The 14894-nt window shown below is 30.1% G+C and overlaps 1 protein-coding gene across 3 annotated transcripts; it reads left to right on the top strand.

Annotated features, from left to right (window-relative positions):
• Positions 1–6: 6 nt before the first annotated feature.
• On the top strand, positions 7–12038 carry LOC105136037 (leucine-rich repeat receptor-like serine/threonine-protein kinase BAM3). Of its 3 annotated transcripts, XM_011041196.1 has the most exons (21): positions 7–213; positions 879–1029; positions 1379–1450; positions 2855–2923; positions 3026–3097; positions 3194–3265; positions 3386–3457; positions 3561–3632; positions 4091–4162; positions 4258–4329; positions 4506–4577; positions 5030–5101; positions 5267–5341; positions 7504–7572; positions 7745–7807; positions 7918–7998; positions 8118–8132; positions 8213–8253; positions 11205–11569; positions 11641–11833; positions 11937–12038. In XM_011041196.1, exons 1-19 carry the CDS (start codon positions 9–11, stop codon positions 11429–11431), a joined length of 1644 nt encoding a protein of 547 aa, XP_011039498.1. In that variant the 5' UTR covers positions 7–8; the 3' UTR covers positions 11432–11569; positions 11641–11833; positions 11937–12038. The 3 variants fall into 3 exon arrangements, with proteins under 3 accessions (XP_011039498.1, XP_011039499.1, XP_011039500.1); XM_011041197.1 differs by lacking the exon at positions 3194–3265; XM_011041198.1 differs by lacking the exons at positions 8213–8253; positions 11205–11569; positions 11641–11833; positions 11937–12038 and having other exon boundaries at positions 7918–8007.
• The last annotated feature ends 2856 nt before the right edge of the window (positions 12039–14894 follow it).

Genomic DNA, 14894 nt, shown 5'->3' with positions numbered 1-14894 from the left:
AAAATAAAATGCATATTCCTCCTGCTCTCCCCTTCCTCCTCCTTCTTCTTCTTTGTCAGCATGGTTCTGTATTCAGTGCTAGGACTTCATATGTGAGTTACGGGGCGCTCCAAAGGAACAATGTTCCTTGTTCTCGTCGAGGAGCATCCTATTATGCTTGTGCAGATCAAAATTTCAATTGTAGTGCAGATGGGGGTTTGCCTTGTGATGAAGGTGATAATAATTTAGTTATACTTTTTTTTTTCATTATAGCAAATAAAAAGTAAGCTGTTATTTTTTTTAATTATCAAAAACTTAATCAGAAAATAAGGAGTTTTTTTTTTGCAAGTTAATTGGTTGATTTCGTTAAATTAACACATGAAGCTTGTGGGACAACTCTCAACATTCAAGTAATTTTTTCTAGTAGTAGCTAGTAGTATACTTGGTCAAGGACTTGACTTGCTTTTTTATTTTGCTTTATTTTGTATTGTTACTTGATTTACTTAATATACATGGATTTTGTACATAGATGTATTATAATGAGTGTTTGTTTTTGCATTACAAATTAATTTTCAAATTACTTTTTTAGTTTTTTTCTTAGAAAAACATTAATTTAATATGTTTTTAAATGACTTTAAAATACTAATATTAAAAATTAAAAAAATTCAATATATTTTCATTGAAAAAACACAAACGTACACACTCTTGCATTGGGGTCGTTAATCTTATTAAAAAATAACAATTTTTCACTTATCGATGAAGACTAAAATTGTTACTTATCTCACTCATTTATATATTCAGATGACTTGCATGATAATAGTGTTGCGCATAGAATACATATAAAAACTTAAAATGGCTTCTTCTTCAACTTAAATTAATTATTTGTTAAATATTTGCAGTGTATGCTCTGAAAGCAGTCATATCAGCATTGGGGTTGCCAGTGCCCCAAATTTCACGTTCTTACTGCTCGGAGAAGAGCTTCTATTACAACAGCATTTCCACCACCTGCGACTGCGATGCTACCACTACCATTTGTCACATCACCACTATGTAAATATTTCCCAAACTTAATACATAATATAGGGCACGCATCACACGCTATGTAAATATTTCCCAAACTTTTTTTAGATTAATATGGATATCTGGGCCAGTTTTCGTGCACCATGACTAATTCTACGGGTCCTAAAATTAATGATCATGTAAATCTCCGGTGGCTATCATATGAGCAACCAAGGATTCAAACCTGAGATCACAGAGGGAACAAATCCCTTAATCCCAAGTCCTTACCACTTGGCCACCACCTAAACGATTAATACATAATATAGGGCACGCATCACACATTATATCAGGTAATCATTTCCAATTTAAGCTTTTAACTTAGTTAATTTTTGGCTGGCAGAGCTACGTACAGCATAAGCGTAAGTGGACACGTCCATGAGTGGCTATCGAAACTCATTTACCTGAAGAAGATGTAAGCCTCTTGGTATTGATCTAAAAGGTCCATGCACAAATTATTTTCTTCAACACCTGACAAGTATTCAAGATAAAAATACCACAATTAATTATTTCCCCAACTATTTGCAAAATGTCGCTAAATAATATAACGACATATCTATCTATGTATTCTTTTGGCATTAGCTTTTGTGCTCTATTACTTAATTGAATTGACCTACATCGAGTCTAATTCACGTGAAATTGGCTGAAATGAAAACATATGGTGCAAAATAACTATCTTTTTTACCAGCAAAATGTTGAATTTTTTATATAAACATATAATGGAAAGCAGATTAATTTTTCTCTTAACATATTTAATAAGTTGAAATCCCTAGAGGTGTAGCCTAGCTTTATGAAAAAAATTTGAGTGAATCAGATTTTTTTTATTATTACATGTCATAATATATAAAGGCAACGGGGCACTGATGAAAATAAAACAAGACCAATATGGCATTTCAGAGATTGGCCTAGCGGTGGAAGGGGCTTGTCTAACATATAATGGAAAGCAGATTAATTTTTCTCTTAACATATTTAATAAGTTGAAATCCCTAGAGGTGTAGCCTAGCTTTATGAAAAAAATTTGAGTGAATCAGATTTTTTTTATTATTACATGTCATAATATATAAAGGCAACGTGGCACAGATGAAAATAAAACAAGAAGAATATGTAATTTCATCGATTATAATATAATTACTATATAAAAATATTAATTTAAAATTTTATTATTGAATATTTTTTCTTCCAGTATTCAAGCCATCTAAAAGACAGACTTGTGACTTTTTAAATAATCCTAAAAAAATCTACACAAGTGTCCTAATCGAGAGGCAATAGAAAGTTTTAAATAAATTAGAAAATCCCAAACTAAAAAGAATAAATAATAAAATTAACTTGGACAATATTTTATAGGCCTTAAAAGAAGTCCTTTTGAATCTCGATTGGTTACAGTTATGCCTTTGAACTTCTTCACCAAATTAAGTATGATTCAAATGTTAAATAAAAAAGTATAAACTTTTTGTTAGGGTTATCATTCTACCAAATCCAAACCTCTTCTTAAACTTCTAATTAGAACCAATTGAATCGCAATGTTTGCTTGAATTGCCCTCCATGAATGATAGTACCAAATGTTGAATCATATTGGGCAAGTCTACAGTTTACATGGAATTTGTTATTTATAAAATTACTATGGTTTTGTTACGGTTATGTTATCTCTAAAAAAAATAAAAATAAAAAAAGAATTCATTTGATCAATTCATAGAATTTTCTCCTCGAGATGGGTGTGAATCCGATACCATTATATTAGGGTAATCTTTCTCCCAAATAAATTTGAGATTTGAAGGATTCCATTATATCATGCCTCTGATGGACTTAATTACCCCAACAGTGATCTTTCCCAGAATCAGCTTCGTGGTAGCATTCCAAACTTGGTGAACTTAACTCGGCTAACGAGTTTGTAAGTCCTCAAGCATTGTACTTTAAGCTGTCAGCCTCAATTTGTTTTGTTTTTTCCCCTCATTTTTGTGATTGTAAAAAACAAACTACAAAATATGATCAGAAAACTTGGACAAAATCACCTATCTGGGCCAATTCCACCTACCTTGGGGAAGCTGAAAGCTCTGGAAATGCTGTAAGCAATCTTATTATAATTTGTCTACTCTTTTAATTTACTTGTTCAGGCTCAATAGGGATGCTTAATTATAACTTTCCTGTTTACTGACAATAGTGATCTGCAAAAGAACTTCCTGAATGAAACCATACCTCCCTCTTTAGGGAATTTGATGAACCTTACTACCCTGTAAGTAAAACCGCCATCATTGTTTCTTCAGTTACTTACGACCCAAAGACGGTTTTAGTTGTTGGAATATATTTTCATGATCTTGCAATTCCGGGGCTCTTTTTTTTTTTTTTTTTGCAGGTCTTTGAGTAATAATATGTTATCAGGTCAAATCCCTAAGGAATTGGGCACCCTCTTAAATCTCACTTCACTGTAAATATTCTTAATTCACTCTGCCCGATTCCCTTTAATTCATCTTGTATTATTATTTCATTTCTGCTCTGTATTAATCCCCTCATTTCCGTGATTTAATTAGGAGATTGGAAGATAATCAACTCTCTGGTTATCTCCCACCAGAACTTGGAAAATTGAGCAAGCTTGAAGAACTGTAAGTAGTTAATTTTTTTTTTAAGAGTTTTGAGTTTTTTCAAAACATGCCACTTAAAGATTCAAATTAGATTTTTATTCACCTACAATTTATTTAAACTATATTAAAGTAAAAATGTTAAAGATGAGATTTTATTAAAGATTAAATTCTTACAATGTTTTAACTGCAAAATTAAGTGAACTCTACTTTTAATTTTTTTGTTTAAATGTATACATTAACCATGTTTTAAACAAGTTTTTCACCATTAAGAACATTATTATATAAAATAACAATTATTTTTATTTTAATATTTGAGTTTCATTTTCTTAATGCAATTAAAATAATATATAAATGAAGTCTAATAAATACATTTAATGGGTACTTTAAAAGAATACTTGTTTACTTTTTTTCCATCAATACATCCAATGTTTAAAATTGAAAACATTGAAAGAAAATCAGGAGTCATTTCGTTGTTGCAGTTATTTGAACTCCAACAATTTGAGTGGAGGGTTGCCAGGAAGTTTTGCCAATCTTAGATCTCTGGTTTTATTGTAAGTGAAACTATTCATAATTCATGTTTTGAAGGCTCAATTTGTATCCATGGTGCGTTGTTTGTTGTTAATGGAAACTTAACTGGTCTTCGCAGTAGAGTTGCTGGGAACAAGTTGAGTGGTAAGATACCACTATTCATTGCAAAATGGACCAACCTCACTGACCTGTAAGAGTATTACTGCTTCATTAAAATTCAATGTTCATTTAGAAAAGGGAATTCGTAGAAACCCTTCTTTGTGGTTTTGGACTTTCTTAAGTCGTGAAGTTTGCAAGTATCGAAAGCAGACATGTTTTGAGTTTAGTGCTTCAGATAAGTCAGCAAATTGAGTTTGCTAATGACAGGTACCTCATGGGAAATGATTTTGAAGGGGAGCTTCCTCCTGAAATCTTTAATATGCCCGGTCTTCAATCTTTGTAAGTGCTGGTGCTCCTATCTCTTTTACCTCCTTCGATGTAGGTTTTTGTCTTACAGAGATAAAGAATACTTTTTGGTAGCTTTCAGTTATGGTTAGTACCTCGGGATAAAAAAAAAACAATAAAAATAAATGTGACATTTTTTCATTTATTTTAAATTTTAAAATATATTTATTTTTATATATTTATATTTTTAACCAAACACATTTACGTCTCTTTTATATTTATCATTTCTGTCCTATATTTCTTGTTTGACTTTGCTTTTGTATACTGAGACAGACCTTTTGTGGTAGAATATTGTGAATATTTCTCACATTCAGGCTGATAAATTCATAAAAAAATAGTTTTGTTGAAGATTCCAACTTTCAAATTCACATCAGTGAAAGAAGCAAGCATTCTTTTCTTTCCCAAAATTGTCCCTAACAAAGTGTTTCTCTCTTTTACCCCTCCAGGTGGATAAGTGATCTTAACAACACTGGTTTCTCATTCCCAAAGTTTGCAAATATGACAAGCATAAATTACCTGTGAGTGATCTGTTTTATGCTGATGATAATGACTGTAATCAAGGGTTGAAACTTTATAATCCCAAAAATACCTTCTTGGCATGACTATTACACTCTACACATAATATTTTCACATGCACAATAATAGATAAATTCAATTTCCAACTTATGCAATGGTTTCCACAGGATTATGAGGAATTGCTCACTCGGCGGTCGAATCCCCAAATACATTGGTGATAATTGGACATCATTAATGCACCTGTAAGCTTCTTTCTTTTTCCTTGTATTTCAATACCGGTTAGTCTTTTTAATATTTGTTTATTAATATAAATATTCGGGTTTAATTATGTATATTTTAATTATTTTTACGGATTTTAAAGTTAATAACTATATAAATTTTCAATAATTTTAAGATTTGTAAAACTTAAATTACTAATCTTTAAAAAATAATTTTAAAAAATAATTTTAAAATTTGATCAATTAAGTTACATTCCTCAAAATTAGTCTTTTTAATTTAGTAGGATCAATAAGTTCAGTATCCCATGTAGAAGTCAAGGGGATCATAGTCTCCCAATTTAGTTTTATGAAAAATTATTTTTAGTCCCTTAATTTTTAGACATGTTTTTATCTGAGTCCCTTGCCTTTCTAAAATCTAAGTTTAGAACACGCATAAAATCTCATCATATTTCTAACTTGTTCACCCAATAATTTAGTCCATGCTTCGCCAGACGATCCCACCAAGAGGGTTGTGCAATCGTAATAATCCTACAATTACAAGAAATGATACAAATATGTAAGCCTTACAACTCTAATCCTACCATTTAAGGAAAAAAAATTTATGCATATCTTATATATAGTTTGTTGGAACCCACATAGAATAATTACAACAATATCAATTTACTTACAAACTCATGGGCAATCCTCGATCTCTGAAGGTGTCTTTTAAGATAAGTTAGGTTTAGTGAGTTTCTTGTTGGGCTCGACTCTTTAACATTTATTTGGATTAATCCCATCTTCTTCAAAGCTCTTGTTTCTGGTCCTTTTATTTTCTTTGGACTCCATGGGTTAGACCACTCTTTGAGGTTCTTAATTAATTCTAAGAGTTAACAAGCTTGAATGGTGAGTGGACTTGGTTATCATTTCTAGTTGGTTATTTTGCTATTTATAATGTGTTACACTAGATGGTAAATAAATTAATGGAACTGAAGGTAAGAATGCTGTTTATTTATGAAAAGTAATTTATTAAAAATTATTTTTTAATTTTTTTCATGTTTGTTTATTATTAAAAAAAATTGATAAATAAAAAATACTTTTAAATAAAAAAAAATTTAGCTTGTTTTCTACAAAAGAGTTTTATTATGAATAAAATATACTTTTTAGATGTTATAAAAAATAAAAATATTATATTATTTATAAATTATATCAAATTGGGTTCATAATATTTTAATTACAATATATTTTGTTTTGAATCATTTTTTTATGTCTTTTCAATTTTATCTTTTAGAATTTAATTTAATTTGTTTTTTATATCAACTTTGATCCTTATTTTTTTTATTATTTATTTTATTTAAAATAATTTCTGAAATATTTTTTTTAATTTCATCAACGTTAAAATTTTTTATCTGTCATATTTAACCCTCATTCATTAGATTGCTATTATTTTATTTGAAATAATTTATGAAATTAATTTTTTTTTCAATTTCATCATCTTTTAACTTTTTTATTTATTAGATTTAATCCTCATTTTTTAAATAAACTTTAAAAAAAATTAAAAAGTTATTTTTCAATTTATTTTTTATGATATAGTCACATATCAAAAAATATTTTTCACTTTATTTTTTATAACACTGTAAAATATAAAAATTAATTTACTTTCTAATTCATAAAAACTACTTTCTAATAAGAAAAGTATTGTTTAATGGTATTAAGAATTGAACTCAGGATGTCAAAAGAAGAGCGTACTTCCTAAACTACCGGGCCAACCTGTTGAGATCTCTCTATTTCAAATATATCTAATGTACATAGATCAAATTTCTAGATAATTAGGTTGTGTATGCTTTTAGAAAATAATTTTTTATATATATAATATTCTTATTTATTCTAAAATATCTTTTTAATAAAAAAATAATTTTTTTAATTAAACATACAATTTTCAAAATAGAAAACAAGGAGCTTGTTTGACTTAGATTGAAAGTTATAAAAGAAATGACTTCAAAATATTTGGTGAAACAAACAAATTAAACCCATGAGAATTTGAAAAACAATTATTTTGATTTTTTTAATTTTATAAAAAAGTTGAGAAATAGAAAATACATGTTTGAAAAAAAAAACAATTTTTATCTTCAATAAATAGATGCATTTTTTTTAGTTTTCTGTTTTCTTTTTTTAAAAAAAACTAAAAGACTTTGATGGTTTTGTTGCAGAGACTTGAGCTTTAACAACTTAAGTGGTCGGATCCCACGGTCTATGAAAAATCTATTTCTTAATAGATTGTAAGTGAAGAATTTCTTCAACTCAAGCAAATCGAACTCATCATAATTTTATTTTTTTGTTTGTTGTAAGTGAAGAATTTCTTCAACTCAAGCAAATCGAACTCATCATAATTTTTTTTGTTTTGAATCCATTAAAAAGTCGATATATTTACAATTTGTGGATTATAAACAGGGGTCTCGCAAGCAATATGCTTAGTGGGCCAATTCCTTCCTGGATTCGTGAAATGTATAAGGTGTAAGTTTCCTGTTACTCTGTAATATAATTTTAGAGGAAGCTATTCAATTTCTTTTGTCCAATAAAATAAATGAAAAAGGCCTCTTCTCAAATAAAATATTATGTTGCAGGGATCTGTCGTATAATTATAACTTCACAAATCCACAGTACCATAATTCAACAAAATACAAGAACAAACAAAAACTAAACATGTAAGGAGTTTATTTTTTGTTCCCTTAGGGTATTTCATTGCATTTCAATATCAACTTCTTGTGGATTTGTATATCTTCTTATTTTCTGTACACTTGTTTGCATGCTGCTGCTCAACTAGGACTGAACCAAATAGGTATGCCGATATGTTCTGCACTGTATTGATGTAATTATGCATAAATTAGTTATTTCTAACACGTCAGTTCTTCTTTCTAGGGGTTCTATACTTGCGTTGAGCAACCAATGTAAATCAAAACGTAAGTTCAGTAAGTCTATTTGACGCAGGACACTATTTTTTATTTTATGGCATGCTTTTTTTTATAATATTTATTTAATTGTTAACATTTACAAGATTTAGGAATCCTAATAAATGCGGGTGGAAGCTAATAGACAAAAGAAAGCATGGATAATTGAATGAGCGGGAACCCTAAATTCACAATTTTTTTCTTTTATCAAAAAAGAAAAGCATCTTCTTTTTATTGCTTTTCAGTCTCCTTTTATTACTCCATGGGTCTTATGATCGGATACTGATATTGCATGAAAACGACTACTGCCCATGGCAGGGAGATGCGCCGCGCCTTCTATTTTTGGTTTTGCGCCACCACGTCGAATGAGCAAATCCTTAAAAAATAAAATATATGATGAATATCTCTTTTAAGAGATTTACAAAGTATTTAAATAGGTTAGAAAACCCGAAAATAACTAAACATTCAAAGGCATTAAGGAAGAAAAATAAAAATTAATAAAATAATAAAATGAGCCCAAGCAGCAGCATGTGGACCTGAAACATGATTTTGAAAGATTCAATGTTCAGTAAGTGATGCAATGACTTCCCATAGGAAAACTGTCTCTTGAATCACCTTGAAATATTTGAGCCAAATTTAATCTTTTATTTTTCTAATTTCAAGGTTTTAATCTGGTCTAGTATATCTAGATTTTTTTTCTAGATTTAGACTTACTGTATTAGCCCATAAAAACATATGTTAGGCATCTGTAACCTTATCAAGTTAGATCTTTATTTAGCGGTATCATATTCTCATCCAAATATTTAAAATCTTTAATTTTTATAAATCTAGTTACATTTCTAATACTAGTTGTATTTTATTAGCTATATAACTTTTAATAAAGAATTTTTTTTTCTTATAAAGATTTTAGATTTAGAACTAATATAAATAAGGATGTATAGCTTTTTTCCTTGGAAGATTATTGAATTACAAACTTTAAAGAAAATATTAGAGTTTTCTCTTTGTTAAGACTAGTGATGGAAGCCTCGTCAATTGGTATTAGAGTAGGTTAGTTCTTTTGATGGACAAAAATGATAATAACCCATTTTGTAGTGTAGGAGTGGAAGCCATTTGGGACACTATGAGGGCGTATGAGGCAATATAAAAAAACCAATTGCAGAAACTAGATCAAGTGGAGCTTTCATTAAAATAAATTATAAAATGCTTGAACCATCTAACATTACTAGGGGAAGGTGTAGATAGAAATCATAACAACAAGAGAGATGTGATTGTAGGCTTAATTAGGGGTGAATCAAACCCTAGATCTATTCATGAAAACTCATATAGGCATCATATTTATATGGACAATGATGTTTACTGTAGGTGAAACTCTAAAGACTTGATTTGTAGTCATCTTGTTCGTAGAAGCTTTCCTTGATGAAATTCTTTTTTTTTTCTTTAAGAGATTCTTGTTCGTAGAAGCTTTCCTTGATGAAATTTTTTTTTAGGAGATTTATTAACTGGTTGTCAAAGTTGAAAGTTTAAATGACATTTCTTATTATAAAAAAGCATGACTTCCCATGCATAATTTTTGTTATGGTCCTAAAGAATGGTGGTTTGAAGTTTTAGAATATAGAAATGGCACTAACAAACATGTAATTCTATCATGTGAAGCTTTGAGATAATCATTAATTATAGAATTTGTCCGGTATAATTATTAAAAATATTTTTATATTAGATAAATGAGTAATTAGATCATTATTATTTTACTTCTATTCAACCTTCACAAATAGCAAGGAGAAAAAAATGGAAGAGGCATTGTCTTTTCAAGGTAAAAATTTTCAATGTCGCAGTAGTGACAACAACAATACCACTGCAAACATTACTTTCTTATCAATATTTCACTATCAATGGTGAAAGAGAAATCAATGAAGCTATTAAATTAATATCTTGTGTTGGTTCTCAAGATCCTGAAGCATTGAAAAAAAAAATATCTTTCAAGTTAGACAATCACAATCAGACACTATTAATTGTGGGACTGAAATCACGATTCAAAATATTGAAGACTAGATTCAAGAAGTAGAAATACTGACGAGCCCATAAGCTTTTTCCTTACTAAAGACTAGTCTCAAAGTTAATTTGTAAGGTGATGTTCATGAGACAGTACAAATAGAAGAATTAGTAACGAAAGTATCTAGTTTTGAAAATTCAAAGTCAGCCTAATATTATACTGAAGACAACATGGTCGAAGAGGGAGCTAAGAAATAGTTTCAATCTTTCAATACTAAGTTAGAGAACATAGTGGCAAACTGTGATACTTTGGAGATCTCGCAAACAAAAACTTGAAGGGCATGGTGATTTCTTACAAGCCTGTTGAAGATATCGTGAAAAATTATCTTGAAAGTCCTTTATGTATAAAGGTTGAAGAAACTAATAGGGTTGAAGTGACATTAAAAGAAGTTTAGTTTGTGAATAGGCTAATTACAATGCGATATTTGAAGTATTCATTTTTTTGATACGGTCAAGCTTGAGAGCGAGTTTTTTACAAGTATAGAGGATTGACATGGACACCATTTTTTATTTTATGGTATACTTATTTTTATTATAATATTTATTTAATTATTAATATTTGTAAGGATTTATTTAGTTTAGGAATCTACTTGTTGGATTCTATTATGCATGTAACTTTTAATAAGGAATCGTTTTTCATAATGATTTTAGGTCTATAATTAATGATTTTCACATATCTATGTCAGTTTATTATATATCTTGTTAACTGCACATAGCAGGTGGAAAGAATTCAAATCACTGAATGTTAATATGGATCTTCGATTTTGGATTTATCCTATCAGAGACGGTCTCATCTCAATCCAAGTCTACATATAGAGTTTACATTACGATTATTTTTATAGAATCCGAGCCATTCAGACTCAGTTACGTTTTCTAACTTACATTAAAGCCACTTGCAATAATGTTTCTTGCAGAGCATTCCTTGTTTATAAATTGCGGTGGTCCACAAACTCTTGCTGAAGGGAATCAATACGATGAAGATAATGCAACAACAAATTTTTACAGCATTCCAGGAAAGTGGGCTTATTCTTGTTCTGGAGACTTCATCTCAACAACCAGCAATCCAAGCGATTACGTAAAAAAGATGGCCTGTGGAGTTTCTATTTCAGAAGAATCATTATATAAAACAGCTCGGCTTTGACCTGTCTCTCTGATATACTACGGGTTCTGTCTGCATAAAGGAAATTACACGGTGAAACTTCACTTTGCTGAAACTGTTTATACGCAGGACGAAGACTATAGCAGCTTAGGGACTCGTATTTTCGATGTATATATTCAGGTAATTATTCTGCGCAACAGCTTCATTGTGCTAGCAATTTCCATCATGTAAGGTACTCGTTCTCTTTACAGGGTGAGAGGAAACTGAAGGATTTCAACATAAAAGAGAAGGCCAAAAGTACAAATGAAGCGTGGATAGAAAAGTTCCCTGTAATTGTGGATGACCATCCATTGGAAATTCATTTTTTCTGGGCTGGCAAAGGATCTCTAGATAACCCACCTGCTCTCAATGGACCTCTTGTATCTGCCATTTCTGTAACTCCAAGTAAAAAGAAAAAACACTTTTTTCTTAATTTTGTTTCAGATCAAATATATTTTATCCCTTCACATCTGCCAAAAAATTACATCTTGATGTCTTCTATATACAGACTTCGATGTTCATAATGGGAAACTGTCTGCTTCTCAAATAGCCGGGATCACCATAGGTTGTGCATTTCCCCCGTTACTTCTATTTCTTTTCATATGGAAAATGGGATTTCTCGGGAATAGAGAGTTGCGTGGTGAGACTATGTGCCAATCTAAATCCATTTTGCGTTTTATTGCTTGAAAGATTCTTACTGGGTAGTGTGTCTGTTAATTCAATTCTTTGATGGTTTTTTCATTGCAAATAGAAAAACGAATAGAAGTCCAGAAAAGATCTTTCACCCTGCAACAGATAATAGATGGTACAAAAAATTTCAGCTCCAAAATGGAGATTGGTAGAGGACGTTTCGGCGTAGTATACAAGGTTATGTTTATTGCTAATCAGTTAGTTTTTGAAGTTGCCATGAAACAAATGTATCTTATATTTTGAGTATCAATTTGCAGGCTGAATTGCCCTATCAGATTAAACTAGCCGTGAAGAAGATTTCTCCCCAATCAAAACAGCAAGACAAAGATGAAATAAAAAGTGAAATAGGCAACCTGATGTCCTTGAGTCATGAGAATCTTCTTCAATTGTTCGGTGGCTATTCCAATAAAGAACTGCATCTGCTAATTTATGAATACATGGAATCTGGCTCCCTTCATCAAGCCTTGTTTGGTAATATTTTTACTATACTAGCTTATTAAAAAATAATATAAATTATATCTTAAAGTTTTATTTAATAATTTAAATTATTGAATTGAAATGATTTTTTAACATGGTATTAGAGTTTTGATGACCAAACAGTCACAAATTCGAATTTTACTATCCTAATTTATTTGATAAAAATAAAATACAAAGTAATATGAATCTGTATAAATTTTAATGAGCTTTTACTTGAACGGATGTTTTAGAAAATAATATAAATCAAATCTTAAAGTTTTCGTATCTTGAGTTTAAGTTATTAGATTGAGATTATTTCACATAGTCTAGCCTAGTGAGAATGAAATAATATTTGTCAATTACATAATTTTTTTAAGCAGGAAAATTAACAGTTACAAATTCCTCGAATTTATAGAACAAAAAATCTCAAACTCTGCAACAGAACTTCAGTGGAGAGCTAGATATGATATTTGCCTTGGAATAGCAAAAGGTTTGAAGTATCTACACGAAGAAGAAGAAAAAAGGATCAAGATCAAGATTGTTCATGGGAATATAAACGCCAAAAACATTTTGCTTGATAATACTCATACCGCAAAGTTATCAGACTTCGGATTGGCAACAATTTACAACGAGGAAGATCCATTTACAGCCATCAAAGCAAGGGGATCAAGGTAGGCATCAAATTACATCCTCCAAAAGTTTTAGTCTGATTTATCGTTCTCCTCAGCTCTAACTATTAATTAATCTCTCAAACTATTTCAGAGTATATATGGCACCTGAGCATGCTTTGGGGAAAGCCATAACAGTTAAAGCAGATGTGTACAGTTACGGGGTTGTAGTACTTGAAATAGTCAGTGGGAGAAGTAATACTGAATATATTCCAAACCAGGAAGCTGACTTCCTTTTAGATACTGTAAGTGAATTTTGGCAGGATTATATACTCCCTAGTGACAATTCTTGTTCTAAAGCTGTAAGTTAAATCACGTTTTGCAATTTCAGGCTGGTCGTTTACACGAAGCTGGAAGGATTCGGGATTTGGTTGATAAGAAGTTAGGATCCAGATTTGATAATAAGCAGGCTCTCACTCTTCTGCATTTGGCCATGGAATGCATCAAACTGTCCCCTACTCTCAGGCCTAGCATGTCCGACGTTGTTACTATCCTTTCAGGTTCCAAAGCGAATGCTCTCTCACCAAATTCTGAAGTTGTGTCATCAAGACAGGGTTGATAAGTAGGGTTGGACGCTTGGTTTTTCTCTTGTTTCTTCTTTTATGCTGCATCTATTTTCATGTAAGACGGTCTGGAACTTCCAAGTTCTCCCTAAACACATTGTTGGCTTCGGTTTGGATTCTATCATCGAAGGCACTATTATTGCTGGAGTTTATTCTACAGAAATACAAACCTGTTTTCTATAGCTTACATTCTTCATATGTGATCGATTTGTTCTTTTTATACAAGCTTCAATCATCACGGTTATGATATTATATTAGAAAACCATCGATAGAAAAATTATCTATAAAATCACTAAATTTCTTGTTAACTTGGTTTTAAAATGCTAACTTAATTTAAGGTGATTAAAGTTTTAAAATGCTACTTAGCGTGATTAGACCTTATCCTAGCTTAAACATAACCTTTTTTCTTTAAAAAAAAAGAAGCTAATATGATTAAATAAAATATAATTATGTTATGTAATCAAATTACACAAAATAAAAATTTGTTGAATTAACTAGTTAAATATAGAAATATAATCTTCAGGTCAGTTAAATTTTTTTTACTATTTATTTCTATATAGTAACCAAAACATTACTATAATATTTTTTTAAACCATCCATATAGTTTGTTTAGGTTATATTCTCATCTATTTATGCCTAATTCTTACCCAAATACTTAAAACCTTTACTTTATATAAACCCGACTGCATCAAAAGGTTCACGTTTTACTTATTTTCAGCCACCAATTTTGCCTTCAAGTTATTGGGTTTTTATGGGATTTTGTTTTTTACGAGAGGTAAAAATGTGCGCTTGACTATGTTTGTCTCCATTTCTTGTCCCATTCAACGGTTTTTGTTTGGGCGTTGCATAAACAAATTACTATTTTTTTATACACTAATGTGTATTTTCATATTAGACTACGTGTCAACTAAAACTAAGTTTTATATCAGGTGTTCTAAAAAATGCAATTTTTATGTTGCTTTCTAATTTTTTACCCATCTTTTTTATAAGTTTTTAAAAATTCTAAAAATAACAAAAAACAATGAAAACCTAAAAAATATATGTTCTAGATATATTTGCATCATTTTTAGTATTTTCAGCGCTATCTAA

Source organism: Populus euphratica, unplaced genomic scaffold (genome assembly GCF_000495115.2).
Source record: "Populus euphratica unplaced genomic scaffold, PopEup_1.0 scaffold156.1, whole genome shotgun sequence".
Lineage (NCBI taxonomy): Eukaryota > Viridiplantae > Streptophyta > Magnoliopsida > Malpighiales > Salicaceae > Populus > Populus euphratica.
Note: the sequence above shows the minus strand (reverse complement) of the source record. Positions and strands in the feature narration are given on the sequence as shown.

Coding starts and splice junctions, on each gene's coding strand:
- LOC105136037 (XM_011041196.1), top strand. CDS start 9: ATGCATATTCCTCCTGCTCTCCCCTTCCTCCTCCTTCTTCTTCTTTGT. Junction 2,924..3,025: donor TTAACTCGGCTAACGAGTTT/GTAAGTCCTCAA, acceptor AAATATGATCAG/AAAACTTGGACAAAATCACC. Junction 5,342..7,503: donor TGGACATCATTAATGCACCT/GTAAGCTTCTTT, acceptor GTTTTGTTGCAG/AGACTTGAGCTTTAACAACT.